This window comes from Acomys minous (assembly GCF_964271855.1).
Source record: "Acomys minous genome assembly, chromosome: 15".
NCBI classification, from domain to species: Eukaryota; Metazoa; Chordata; class Mammalia; order Rodentia; family Muridae; genus Acomys; species Acomys minous.
In genome coordinates, this window is record NC_140497.1 from 71,192,326 (window position 1) to 71,207,499 (window position 15,174).

Genomic DNA, 15,174 nt, shown 5'->3' on the forward strand with positions numbered 1-15,174 from the left:
AATTTCATTCTCTTGGCTACATCCGCCAGAACACCTGAGCAGTCCCTGTCGCCCACTTTCCTCACACCTGTCATCTGATCAATTGATTTTTGCTCCCTGACATACTCAGATATTTCTGCGCCTCACCACTTTTCCTGTTCAATATTTCCTTGGACCTGGTTCAGGATCCTGCCATCTCTTACTGGGAAAACCTCCAATCGGCTGGTCCTTATTTGTGCCTTTATTTGGTGTATAAACGATCTGCCCCTGCCTTACTTAAACAGCCTCCTGTCTCTTTCCCTGTAGCTCAGCCTGGCAGAGCTCCAATGGTCAGTTGTACTACTCTTTGCGAGTCCCTGTACTTGTCACTTCTGTGTCCGCCATGCACCCCTCAGTTCCCTACATGACTTGCTTGCATACCAGACTTTCAGTTGAAACATCCAGCTACACCTCCAAGCCCAGCCCAGGCCCTCTATTATAGTTTTGATCTTTGCCCTTATCACCACTTAGCATACTATCTACCCTGTTATTACATCTTTCTAATAGAAGCAAATCTCAGTGAGTTCTTATGCCTAGAACTACCTGCTGCACAGCCATACTCAAAGGATGGTGTGTGTGTGTGTGTGTGTGTGTGTGTGTGTGTGTGTGTGTGTGTGACAGAGTAAATGTGTAGAAAAAAACTAGGTCTTGGTTCTAAGTTTGGCGGTGACTACACTTCTGGAAATATTTAGATTTCCAGTAATCTGTACTCCTGTGACTGCTCCCGAATGCCTTTGCAGTGATGTTTGGTTTCCATTAGCAATGTGCGTTTTCCAGCCCTCTGTGAAAAGGCCTCAATCCGCCCAGATGAATAAAACCCAAGAGCAGTTATTTCATATGATGATATGGCATGAATTTTTTTTTCTGTCCAACAAACATATTTGACCATTTTTTTTTCTTTCCTCTGAAAATTCCTGTTGGTAGACACATTGCTTGGGCTATGTGTGGCAGAGTACTGAAAAGCCAGGTCTCACCTGTGCTAAACAAAGGCCTTATCACTGAGTTGCCTGAACTCTATGATGCACCAGTGGCTGGTGGACACTTATTCCAGACAGCACTAACTCCCTAGACTTTTCAAACTAGATGTAGTTTCTAGTGTGGGCCGACATGCCCCGGAGACTGCTCTTTCCCCCTTTAAGGTTCTGTACTTTTCAGTTGGCTAATAATATTATCTAAAGAAGACTTTCCACGGTGAGTTTTGGTGTTACTGTGGTTTGAGTCCTACTTTGGGAGTTTTGGTTTCCTTCTATTCCTTATACAGTGAGACTGTTTTCAGAAACAGAGGGGATTGTCCCTTTTGAGAAAGTAGTCGTGAAATACTACTTAAGTACAGAGAAGCCTGTACTTAAGCGGATAAGGCGGCCATAAGCTCTGTTGTCCATCTTTTCCTGTTTTTCCTGTTTTGTCTTCCCTATAAGGTAAGGTAGAACTTTGAAATTTCTGGTGGCTTTTCCAAAATAGTTCACAAGCTGAAGACTATGCGAAGGGTAGACTTTCTCATGCTGGATATGTGTGTCGGCCTGATGGAGAGATGATGTTAGTCTTTTTAAGGGGTGCTTTCAGAATCTGTGGCCATTAGAAAAAAAATAACACCGAGTAAGTCTGCAGTAATTAAAATGGTTGAAGAAGCCTTTAGTCTTCAATAAAGATTGATTAAAGTAAACTGAGCTTGGTGGTCCATGACTATACTCCTAGCACTTGAGAGATGGAGTCAGGAGACTTAGAAGTTCATGGCTACCTAGTGAGTTTGAGGCCGTCCTGGAATATATGAGACTCTATCCCGAAACAAAATAAAACCCAACCAAACCCAAACCAGACCAAAACAGGAGCCTATTAGAATCAGTTCACAGGTGCCCATAGCAGACAGACTAAGGAGTAACTCCCAGCTTTGCTTTGATGATGGCCCAAAGTTATGAGGAAAGGATGTACCTCTCTGTTTTTTTTTTTCACTTCTTCATTTGAGTTAGGATTAGCTCTTCCAAAGTGATCTCCTCATTTTCAGGTTGCCCTCAGTGAGTTCTCAATGGCCACTGCTGAATATCATTACCGTTGCATGAATCTATGTTAAAGATCATCCACCCCACGTAATCCAACCTGCACTGCCAAACCTGGGAAAAAGAAAGCCATTACAAGTTCTCAGAAATACTAGCCAACAAAGGAAAAGGCCATCGGTGGCGTGTCATGTCCAGGAACACAACATAAACTAATGTTTGTTTGTGTTTCTGTTGGGCAGCTGCCCCAACTCACCTTTGGGAAACCTCTTTTAAGGCCGTGGCCCCAGAACAACAGCTGCGACCTTAGCCTGCCATTTTCATTGTTTACAGTTCTTTGATTTTTCACTAGCAGATTACTCTGGGAAATTCCTTGTTGGGACAAATTTATTTTTTTTTCTGTAAGAAGCTTAGTCAGGGAATCCAATCACCTGTGTAATTAGGTGTCGTTATAGCTAGGTAATTATATGCAGTACTTACCACAGTTGATCTAGAAATTTATGAATTCTCCTTAAAATAGCATTTATCCAAGATACACACTAGCATTGACTTCTTTTATGTGTAATGAAGCATTTTTTTTAATTAGCAAGAAATTCATTATTATTACATCAGTAGTTTTACACAGTTGGATTATATTCTAGTGCAAAGGTCATGAGGATTTTCCATTATAAAACGGGCAGGTTTTAAAGCTAGAGGTCTTGTCTTTACTTAATTATATTTAATCATATGATTGGAAAGTTGCAAAATTCAGTGATTTCCCCGTGGGCCTTCTGTTTCTCCAACAACTGAGTGAAATGTTCTCTGGTTGGCAACTGCTCAAAGTATATTAAACTGTGGAGTACGTTATCATCGTTTTTATAAGACCTTGGAATAAATAAGATTCACCTAATAAACTGCTCCTCCAAGGGTACAACAGTTTTGTAATCACAAGCATTTAAAAACTCAACTTCTAAAATTAATCTTCCTGTGGTGCATCATGTACTGAAACAAGAGGGGGAAAAAAGTGCCAGAAACCCATTGCAACTGTAGCTATTCATAGTTCCCGTGAAGGGTACATGGTGGCTTTCAGTACAGGCCACAGTGAAAGTGTCGGGCGTTTTAAAAACATAATTACATGGGTCTAAAGCGCCTTTGCAGAATGTCTGGTCCTTTGTTACTCTGAACTTTGGTCTCTCTGCCTTAGCCTCCTTTTTAATGGATGTTGATCTGAGCTGAGGAGTGTTGGGTCTTTGTTTTTCAAGTTTGTCCTTGATGTGTGAGGAGGGTAGACAGAGCACGCACCAGTTCTGGGATTGAACACTCTCTGTAGCCACTTTAAACGGACACATTGGTAAAACCATCCGTCGAACAATTAGAGTTGTAGATTCATTTGGTAGGCAGCATGCCAGGGTTCCTGTATGCTGCTAGCTATGCCTTTATGCCATCACCGCAGCATTCAATATTTATGGACGTTGAAGTGAAATAGATGCTAAAATTAGCCATGAGAGAGCATGCACACATCCCCTAAGAGTAGTACTGCAGACAGTGGGCTAGCTGTGAGACTTCACTTCCTTTCCTTATGGTCATCGTGACCTGCAGGGTTGGTGGGATCTCTCTGGCTGAGCAGGGTTCTTCTGAGGGCCCAGCACAGTTGGAATTTATGGTTTCTTATTACTCTTGAAGAACTTACCCTGAGTCCTGCTTTCAGTCTGTCAGTGACCTGCCGTGTAAGCTGCATAGAAGGAGTTTTAGTGAATTATGCTCCGTTTTGAAAAGTTTAGTAAACTCATGCGGCTTAGGTAATTGAGGATTGCCTTTGCCTACTCAAGCTCCGGTGAGAGAACACCCACAGCAGAAGCTCACTTCTCATTTCTCTGGAGTTTGTGAAATCTAAGATTAAGGGCTCTTCAGATTCGGTGTGTGGTAGGGCCCATCCTAGTTGTAAATGGTCTCACCCTGAGCACTAGAATTTCAACATATAAGGTGGGGTAATCCCAATAGATGGGAGGCTAAGGGATTTGCTGCGAGTTCAAAGCTAGCCTGCACTACAGAGTAAGAATATCTTAAAAATCCTCTAAACAACAACTACTCCAAACCCAGGATTTCAACAATATAATTTTAAAACATTTATTTGTTTGTATTATAGTGTGTGTGTGTGTGTGTGTGTATGTGTGTGTGTGTGTGTGTGTGTGTGTGTGTGAGAGAGAGAGAGAGAGAGAGAGAGAGAGACTGTCATGCTTGGTTCTCGTTCAAGGTATAAGGTTAGAATTCAGATGGGCAGCAACTCATTTAAAAATGATAAGGGGGAAATGTCTGAAACATTTATACATTGTGGTTTCCAGTTTACCCTTGTCATTTATCTTGGGCTTAAATTCCATGGATCAAAGATACTCAGCTAGTGAGAACACTTTTAGAAGCATAAAACAGCTCCCTGCTGTATTTTCCATAGATGGCATATTTCTAGCTAGCCCTGACTTGATACCATATACTACAGACTCTTCTAGAGTCATAATCCTGAGCTATAAATGAAGACAGCTATAGTAAAATGATTCATGTAACAGTTACCACAGAACGTTTAAAGATTCTGCGAGCGAGCAATCAGGAAAAGGTGTTACCCCAAGGTAACAGCGTCAAAATAATTGTATGACTATCTTGAAGTAACCCAGTTTCCTTAATTGTTTATTATTATTTTGCTTATAGCCATAAAATGTTGTAGGTGTGAGATGTAAAATTGTCATTTACTCCTTTTTCCTTTTATTTATCTGGAAATAATTCTAACTAAAGAGGAAGAAAATGTCAACTCAAACACATTCACACGTGGGAAGGGGCATAATAGGAGTTTCTCATTCTGTTTTGAAGTGTGTTTCAACTATTTATTTAGAAATAAACTGGGTCCAGTTTAGAGGATTTAGAATCTCTTTGGTGGTGTTGCTTTTAAACTTTTTTATTTAAGTTTTTTTTTTTTTGAGAGAGAGAGAGCTTCATACCAAGTGCCGTATTTACATCATTTCTTTCCCTTCCTCATTTCCACCTCTTCCAGTATCTGCCCCCTACTCCATCTCAACATCATGACCTTTTTTTTTTGGTATATATTATCCTGCTGCGTCCGTTTAGATTTGCTCACAGGTACATGTGCTTAGAACTGTGGCTTTTAAAAGGTAGAAAGGTAAACATTTAGAAGTCGAGGCCACTCGCTTGCTTTCGTAGGGTAGATAAGACACAGGGCAAAGGAGCTCTAGTCATTGGGAGGTTTTTTTTTTTAAATTTGGAGTCATTGGAGATAGAACTTACCATTGACATGTAGGAGTTGCCTGGTGGTGAGGCACTTCCTGGGATGAGAATGGAGGGATGTGGGGAAATGCTTCTGAGTCGGATGAGTGTTGGGTGTGATAAAAAAAAAAACTCCTAGACTTTCCTTGACACTGTGGCTGATCTCTTGATCTGTTTTCACTTGTGGTCCTCTTAGTGTGCCTCGTCCCCTCCCTGGAGGTTGATAAGAGTTCTATAAATAATACCTCATGCTGCTCTTCCTCTGACCCCTGCCCTTTGTTCTCATCTGCAGTGAGCTAGGTGAGCGTTTCGCTGGTTCTAGGAAAATGTTTTTCAATCATTAAACCCTTGGGTGAAAAATGTAGGAAAACAAAATTTAACCCCATCATCACCCTTCCTGCATCATTCAGAGGCAGGATGGGAGAGGCCAGAAGCATTCCGGTGACGGTGGTAGTGTGGCACCCCGTTTCCTAGTGTCGCACCCCGTTCCCTTCAGCTGATTATGAGAGTCTGTGTGACACGACACATGAATTATGAAGGCATGCAAATGTATTCTGTTCCCTCAGACTTTGAAAAATGTCTTTGCTTTCTCTGGTTTCAAAATGTCTACATGTCTTAGAAAGCAGAGGCCGTGGGTGAGGGTTGTGGGTCCCAGGGCACAGGTTGCTAAAGGATGTACTGTTATTACAGTGACTGTGTGGTCCACTGCTCTTGCTCATTTTAAGCATATTGGGGCCTGGCTTGAGGGGTAGAATTTCTATTAGCATCTCAGTGAGAGTCACATATACCAGCTGAGACAAAGACATTAACAGAAGCCATGGCAAAACATGGTCCTCATTAGGCACCAACAGCTCTCATTTTCCATTTCAGAGAAATATTGGTTCATTGTTGCTACTTAATCTTTTTATTATTGATAATATTCATATTACATCTCAATCGTTATCCCATCCCTTGTATCCTCCCATTCTTCCCTCCCACTTTCACCCTATTCTCCTTCCCCCTCCTATAACTGTGACTGAAGGGGACCTCCTCCCCCTGTACATGATCCTGGGGTATCAAGTCTCTTCTTGGTAGCCTGCTATTCTTCCTCTGAGTGCCACCAGGCCTCCCCATCCAAGGGGATGTGGTCAAATATGGGGCACCAGAGTTCGTGTGAAAGTCAGTCCCCACTTTCCACCCAACAGCGGAGAATATCCTGTTCATTGGCTGGATCTGGGTAGGGGTTTGATGCTCACTGCACGTATTGTCCTTTGTTGCTGCCATAGCTTGAGCAGAAACCCTGGGCCCAGATCCACCCATCATAGTGTTTTTCTTGTAGGTTTCTAGGACCCTCTGGATCCCCACTCTCCCATACTTCTCTTACCTAGAGTCCCAAAAGGATGTTCTCACCTCTATCCCACTTTCCTAGTAAGTGAAGACTTTCATGGGACATGCCCCTTGGTCTAGTGTCCAGATATAAGTGAGTATATACCATTTGAGTCTTTCTGCTTCTGGGTGAACTCACTCATTATGATCATTTCTAGTTCAAGCCATTTGTCCACAAATTTCTGAAAGTCCTTGTTTTTAATAGCTGAGTAGTATTCCATAGTGTAAATGTACCAGTTTCTTTATCCATTCTTCTACTGAGGGACACTTAGGCTATTTTCATGCTCTGGCTATTATGAATAAGGCCGCTATGAACATGGTTGAGCATATGTCCTTGTTGTGTGCTGGAGCATCTTCTGGGGATATTCCAAGGAGTGGAATAGCTGGGTCTTGAGGAAGCCCTATTCCCAGTTTTCTGTGACAGCACCAGATAGATTTCCAAAGTGGTTGTACTAGTTTTCATTCCCACCAGCAATGAAGGAGTGTTCCTCTTTCCCCACATCCTTGCCAGCATGTGGTGTCCCTTGAAAATTTGATATTGTTGCTACTTAATCTTAAGCAAACCTATTCTTCAAGATCACAGCAGAACACTGGCAGTGGCAGCTAGTTTTGTAATTACAGGACTTACTTACATGGACAGTTTTTTGTTTTTGTTTGTTTGTTTTTTGAGACAGGGTTTTGCTGTATAGTCTTGGCTGTCCTAGACTTGCTTTGTAGACCAGGCTGGCCTCGAACTCACAGCGATCTACCTGCCTCTGCTTCTGCCTCTCCAGTGCTGGGATTAAAGGCGTGCGCCACCACACCTGGCTTGGACAGTTTTTAAAAATAATTTTTATTTAGTTTTATTTTACGGGCATTGGTGTGTAGGTGTCACATCCCTTGGAACTGGAGTTACAGACAGTTGTGAGCTGCTATGTGAGTGATGGGAATTGAACCCAGGTCCTTTGGAAGAATAGACAGTGCTCTTAACCGCTGAGCCATCTCTGCAGCCCCTACATGGATAATGTTGACTTGTGTGTTTTCTCACCTAAAAAAATCCCTAACGTAGTCATTTTTAGTGATTTCCTGGTTACATGGGGGAGAGTGGATTTGACTTCTTTTGTTTGTTTGTTTTTTTTTCTTTTTTAAGAGAAGGAGTGATCTAGTGCCTAGATGTGTCCCTGAAGGTGACAGAGTTGATGACACAGTGAGCCATTAAGACTGCACGAGAGAAGACAATATACAAGTGCTGGTCAGGGATGTTGGTGGGCGAGGGCTGGTACTGCCACCAGGAAAAGTTGCGGTTCCTTTAAGGGCGTTTTACCCATCTTCTCTTCCTAGGTGGATTAAGTTTGAAGAAAAAGTGGAGCAGGGCGGGGAGCGATGGAGCAAACCCCATGTGGCCACCTTGTCCCTGCACAGCTTGTTTGAGCTGAGGACATGCATGGAGAAAGGATCTATCATGCTTGACCGGGAGGCGTCCTCTCTGCCCCAGCTGGTGGGTGAGTATGCCATTTCAGTTTCCTGCTAGTGCTCAGGGGGCGCCCTTCAGTGCGGAGGCCTGCTAGGGTAAGCGGGGCTGAGTATTTTCTGTAATGCCTGTTCTTAGAGTCTTGTGTCACGAAATGAGTGATTCATGAAAAAAAAATTGACAAGCATTAAGAAAACTAGCATTAAGACATAATACCCATCTCTGGTAATGGTCATTGTTATTATTTCAGAACATTTGGAGTTTCTCCCAAACTTATTTACCAGTCTTCAATTTTGTGCTCTTCTCTTATCCTCTATTTTTTTCTTCCAACTAAGATAGTACTTAATATACATAAATATATGGATTTTTTCTACTTATTAGTGTAAAGCTGACATTTTTAGTATATACCGGTGTATGTGGGTTCATATGTGTGCAAGTGGATGCACGTGTGTGTGTGTGTGTGTGTGTGTGTGTGTGTGTGTGTGTGTGTGGTGGGGTGTGTCTGTGCGCATGCTTCTGTGCATGCATGTATGTGTATGTTCCTGTAGATTCTGGTAGGAAACCCTGGTTTCATTTCTCAGTGTCTTTCCTTGGCCTGGAGGTCACGGAGTAGACCAGTCAGCCACCTGTTGCTACTTCCCCAGGCCTGCTATGCCACCATGCCTAATTTTTTTCCCCTGATGTAAAATAAATTTTCCGATGTAAAGGAAATTTATTTGTTTCCTTTGAGAAAAGTATTAAAAAGCTATTAATTTCATTACACTCCTTTTGCATGAGTTCTGTGTGGGGATAAAGTCCCTGGTGACCGTGTCCTGTTGACATAAGCATGCCCATATCAAGGACCCCAATGCCTCAGAGCCATATCGATAACAAAATCTTTTCAGTGTCAGGCTCAGGAACACTGCCAAACTTTCCCCTGGTCCCTGTGCAGATGCTGACAGTGTGTGCAGGAAGGTGCAGGCCACAGCTTCCTCTCCCCTGATGTTTGCAGCCTGACATGGCTCTTGTAGAAAGATTCCCTACTGAGTGAGATTAAGCCTGCTTCCTCCTCTGTTCAGATGTATAAAATGAATCTTACTGGGCTGCTGCTGGTGTGTCTCCATCAGCTGCTATGGTCTACACAATCTTGGCCTTTTGTATGTATAATGTATATCTGTGTGTCTGTCTTTTCTTCATTGCCCCTGTCAAATCAAACTCAAACCCATGCAAGCCGCAGCAGTCCTGCACTCCCCTGAAAGTTTAATTAATTTGCAACGGCCATTTTCAAGAGCTAGAGAAGGCTGAAGATCAAACTCCCTAAAGATAACCACACATAAGCTTTGACTTGAGATTTACAGTTACAAAAACATGCTCATATCCTTTGGATATTAAAAGTACAGTTTTGGTCTATCTATCTGTCTCTCTATATCTATCTATCTATCTATCTATCTATCTATCTATCTATCTATCTATCTATCATCTATCCATCTATTTATCATCTGTCTATCTGTTTATACATCTACCCATCTATCTATTTATTTTAGCTCTATCTTCCATCAGATGGCAAGCAGTAGTACACGAGTGTCCGCTCAAAAAAATGGAAATAAGAAGTGAATTTCCTTCCATTTTCAGACAGACCATTCACTAAAGGCCAAGAGGATGGCATGGCCATTGTGAGACAGAGGCTTTTTCTCTCCCTCCCCTCCAACCATGCAACTTTCCCTTTTTAAATTAACTAATTTTTAAATTCACTTTATATTCTGATTGTAGCCCCCTCTCTCCTTTCCTTCCGGTCTCACCCTCTCTCCCTCTTCTGCCATTCCCCCTCACCTATTCCTGAGAATAGGGGACCCTCCCCCCAAACCAACCCATCCCAGCTCATCAAGTTCCATCAGGACTGAGCATGTCCTCTTCCCCTGTGGCCTGGGGAGGCAGCCCAGTGGTGAGAGAGTGATCAAAAAGCAAGCCATAGAGTTCGTGTCAGGGACAGCCCCCGCTCCCCATACTAGGGGACCCACATTACTAGGGGCCCACATTACTAGGGGACCCACATTACTTGGGGACCCACATTACTCGGGAACCCACATTACTAGGGGAGTTGCTCATTGGCTGCATCTGTGTAGGAGGCTTTGGTCCTGTCCATCCATAGTTGTTGGTTGGGTGCTTCCGTCTCTGGAAGTCCCTCTGGGCCCTGGTTAGTTTGCTCTGTTGGTGGTCTTGTGGCGCTCCTGTCACCTTCAGGTCCTTCTATTTTTTTTTTAACATAAGTTAAAATCTGGGGATTGGATGCAGGTCCTCATGCTTGCATGACAGTTACTGATATACTGAGCCATTACCTCACCCCAGATTAATAGTCTGGATAATGACCCTCTCACCCTGCTATCTTAATTGGCTACTTAGGCCTTTAGAACCCAGTAACCACAGATGTTTCATTGAGCCTTTCTGTGCCTTAGTTTCATTATGTTCAAAACAGAGTTTGCATTTTAATGGAAGAATGAAAATCCACTACTCCCTGGGCTGGTGTGGGACAGGGTGTCAGCAGCAGGACCTTCCGTGCTTGTTGACCGGGTCAGGTCACCATGGCACAGAGTGTCTTGCCTGTCACCAGAGCTTGTGGAATTTCCCTACGTGAAATTTCACCATTTATTTCTTCCACTGAGTGTATGTTTTTTCTCTCTATGAAAAAAAAATTCCGGAAGGAGTTATGTTATTTATTCCATGTGATACTGAGTGGTATCACAGAAAAAAAATGTTGGGATTATAGTCGTCAGATTTCAGTAAGGTCTTCTTCTCCTAGGATAGATAGTTATGGTCAAAACATCCTACTTACCACACTCTGGGAGATTCGGTTTCCTCACCCAAGAAAGCAGTTCATGTTCGAGTCTCCTTTTCTGATGTTGTGATAAAGTGCCTTGATGAAAGCAACTTAGTGGAGAAAAGTTTATTTTAGCTCATGAGTCTGGATTATAGTCCATCTCAGCTGGAAAGTCAGAGAGGCCAGATCTGAGAGACCTGGCCACATCACACAGATCTCCAGAAATGAATGGATCCTTGTGCTCAGCTTGCCTTCTTTGTCTGTAGTCCAGGACCGAAACCCACAGAATGCTGCTGTCTGCTTTTAGGCTAGGACTTCTTCCTACATCAGTGAACGTAATAGAGACTGTCGCTCACATATCCACAGGCCAACCTGGTCTTGATAGTCCCTGCTGAAGATGCCCATCCCAGGTGATAGTGGATTGTGTCAGGTTGGCAGTTGAAACTAACCATCACCATGCACCTTTGAGAACTGTTAGGAGGATTACATAAAGACACTGGGCCTGCTGGGCTTATTCTTTCGCCACAGTGTAATTAACTAGATTTTCTTACATGTCACCTACCAGACCACTGCTTGCCATCTCAGTGCAGTCTGGCAGAAAGATGACTGGGGCTTCATGAGCAGAGGGAAACACTTCAAAGAGTATGGACTGAAGAGATGGAAGTAGTAGAACAAGCATTCATTCATTCATTTAATTATCTATCTATTATCTATCATCTATCTGACTGTCTGTCTGTCTATCTATCTATCTATCTATCTATCTTTGCTAGTCTCAGAGCTGATTAACAGGGTGATGAAAGTTTCAGGCCTGAACATTTTTGCAAAGCTGTCTGAACTACCTTAAAGAGTTTGTGGTCTCTACCAACTCCCTGACTGTGTGTACATAGCAGAGGACAGCGTCCCACATTAAATCAGACCCTCTTTAGCCAATAACCAAAAAAGGGAAGCTCTGACATCCGCCACATGTAAGAAAGATTACGTGAGCACTTGACATTCTTGCTTAGTTTTCCATAACTTTTCTTTTTATCGGCTGCAGACTCTTTTCTAACCTTCATGCATTTGTTTTAAACATTGTCATTTCATGTTAAAATTAGACACCAATAGGTCACTTTGAGTATCATCACTCACTAGTATGTTTGCTCCACAGTCCCCAGGGCAGGGAGGCAGCGTGCCCGTGCTGTCACTGTGGTGCTGATAGTTCAGAAAAACAGTCGAGAGCAAAGCACACATCATGAGCGAAACAAAGGGAGGGAAAAAAAAAAAAAAAAAAAGAAAAAGAAAAGGCCAGCTTTGCAGAAGAGAATAAGAGCATGCAACCTGATAAAAAAACGAAAATCCTCCAAAAGAATAAAGACCTGGGGGCGGGGCATAAAGTATATGAGCAATAAAAAGCCTGTATTTCATTTTAAATGACAGATGGCAGCACAGACATTCGAAGAGTCATAATGATTATTTCATTAAAAAAATCTTTTCCTAGCGGAAGATAAGTAGAGATGTTATGTCCTGCATATGCTGGTAATTCTTAGCCGATGGTTACGTGCTCCTAGAGTCTGTGATGTATCTTCTCCCAATAGCCTGGTTTGACTTCAGAAAATGGGATGAAAAAGAAATAATGGCAAGTGTGGTTATATATAAAAAAAAATAGCAGGGTGATTTCCAGCTATCTTTGTGGTCCACCTGCTATTGTTCCTCATCATCTGCCCCTGAGGACAGATCGCCTGCAGGGCATAGGCAACGGGTGTGCAGCTGGGCAGGACACCATGGTCAAGTGTCATTCTCACAATAAAATTAGCTTACTCCTGACTCTGTTCAGGACCTCTTTGTGCTTTTAATTTTTTTTGAAGAATCCCTTCTGATTTTTAATAGAAAAATTGTCTTTGAAGCATTATAGAGGAAAAGACATAATTTTCAAGGATTATTTTAGTAGGTTTATTATTAGCATCACCATTATAATCCTACATTTAAAAGGTGTCATTCACACATGAAGTCAAGTTCATGGAATTTTCTTTCACTCATGTTTAAAAAAAGCTGCAATCCATTTCAGGTGTTCAGCACAATGCAAAAGGTATGAAAAATGTAGCTCTATTTTTATAGCTGATTCATAACACATACACACACATATATGTGTGTGTGTATGTAGTATGTATGTATGTATGTATGTATGTATGTATGTATATAAAGGCACCCTAAGGTCTGCGTGTTCGCAGATGTATGAGTTCTGCTGTTTCTTACTTTTTTTCTTAAAAACTCCAGCTTTTATATTTTCAAAATTTATATTTTTTGTTCTTCTAGTCATAAGATTGATATATATTAATTTAAAAACAACCCATATTTTACTACAAAAATAGAACCTTTCCTAATTTTAGTACAAAGGTAAAACATTCCCTAATCTAATTTTGTCTATATATTATTTCAACATTTTTCCTGTGCAGCTCTGTTTATTTTCATGTCCTTTTTTCACAGTACATCCTTTGTGTGTGTGTATGTGTGTATACATGTACACATCTGTATATGTGAGTGTATAGATGCTTACATGCACATGTGGATGCTAGGGCAGGATGCTGGGTATCTTCTTGATCACTCTTGGTTGCTGTCTGGAGACAAGCTCCCTCACCGAACCTCTCTGGACCACACTGACACTCACTGATGCTCTCCATATCAGTTAGGTTGGATGGCTAGTGAGCTCACAAGCTCACAAGGTCCGCCTATGTCCACCCACCTTGTAATGCTGGGATTCTCGGCATGTGCAGGCATGTCAGGCTTTTGATATGGCTACTGGGGCTTGAACTCAGGTCCTCATGCTCACAGAGCATACACTCTTATCTGCTGAGCCATCTCTCCAGTCCCTTGGTTCATCATTTTCATTTGTATTTGCTTAAAGATAAAACCATAAACACCAGCATTTTCCTGGCATTCTATAAATAAAATGTAATAGCTGTAAAATAGTAATCTATCAGACATTAGGTGGCCTTCAAGTTTTTATTATAAAGAAAAGTGCATATTTTTGTTATAGCTTAGCAAAATTATTTGATTATTATAGAGTTTCAGAGTAGAAGATTCTGAAGTTTTGTACATATTGCATGATTTTGGTATACTTTTGCCAAATGTCTTGGTCAGCAGTGTCATCATCAGTGGATGGCTACGCTGTGCATCTTGCACACTGGGATATGTTATTTCGATAGACCTAACAAATGTCTTAATTGGATATATTCGCATACACTTACTTACATTATTTTTGTTAAATTTGAAGTTAACTATTTATTTGGCCCCATGTGTCTTTTTCCCTGAAGGCTCACTTGTCCTCTTCATTCTTTTCCATGGTCTGGACGTTTTTCTGTTGGGTTTGCCAAAGCTCTGCATGTGTCTGTCGCTTTTTTCTTTGTCTACAGCTCGCCTTATTATTATTATTTTTAATTATCTCTGACTTATATAAAGCAGAGTCTAGCTATCCCAGGCTCAAGCAGGCTTTGAACTCACTGCAGCTCCTGCAGCCATGATCCCATAATCCTCCTGCCTCAGCTTCCTGAGTGCTAGTTTTGCAGTCATGAACCAGCATGCCTGGTGGCCTTTCTCTGTAAATTATAGAAAATGCTGTGGTGACCGGAGAAAGATCTCAGATGTGTATCAAAACCCTGCTTTTCACTGAGGCTCTGTCTCTGATTAGTCTGTGTGGGGCCAGTCACTCCTTTACCCCTCTTTCTCACGTGTGTAAGGAGAGCGGAACTTGAGGCTACCCAAGGCCCCTTTCTCGCAGTTCTGTCATCACCTAGACCAGGCACAGTTTCTCCCAGTTGATAGCGTCGGTGGGATCTGAACACCGAGGACTTAATTTCTGTGCACTTGCAAAAGTTACTGCCCGTAGTTTCCCCTGAAAGGTTTTGTAGTTGGTGCCTAAAGAGATCCTATTATGTGGGCCATTTTTAAATGGGAATTTAATGAAGGCCATAAGCCACACAGATGTTTTAACCTGTCTAACCAGTGATTTCCAGGAGTTGGTAACAGAGGGCCGGCTGTGCATGCATATGCATTGGGAAGCCTTGCCAGGGAGGCTAGTTAAGATCCTCTTTAATCCAGGCTGCCGGCATCTGCATGGGAGTTTGATAACACTTGCTGCTGATATGCTCAGGCTGCTTATTTTCCTGGTCCTTCTCTAAATGGACTTTCCATGTGGGATGGGACTTCAGGGAAAAGGAGATGGCTGTGTTCTGAAGGCAACTCATTATTTGACTGTGGAACAGAGGCTTAATTGTACTTCTCGGGTCATTCTGAAGGTTTTACGGAGTGGGGTTTGTGTGGTTAAAATACCC

The 15,174-nt window shown here is 42.2% G+C and overlaps 1 protein-coding gene across 4 annotated transcripts in view; it reads left to right on the forward strand.

Annotated features, from left to right (window-relative positions):
* SLC4A4 (solute carrier family 4 member 4) overlaps positions 1–15,174 on the forward strand; it is a 320,437-nt gene that overhangs the window by 135,421 nt on the left and 169,842 nt on the right. For all 4 annotated transcript variants that reach the window (XM_084758174.1, XM_084758173.1, XM_084758176.1 and 1 more), the window contains one exon: positions 7,944–8,104. In XM_084758174.1, the coding sequence (XP_084614300.1) occupies positions 7,944–8,104 (161 nt within the window). The remainder of the gene's footprint in view (positions 1–7,943; positions 8,105–15,174) is intronic.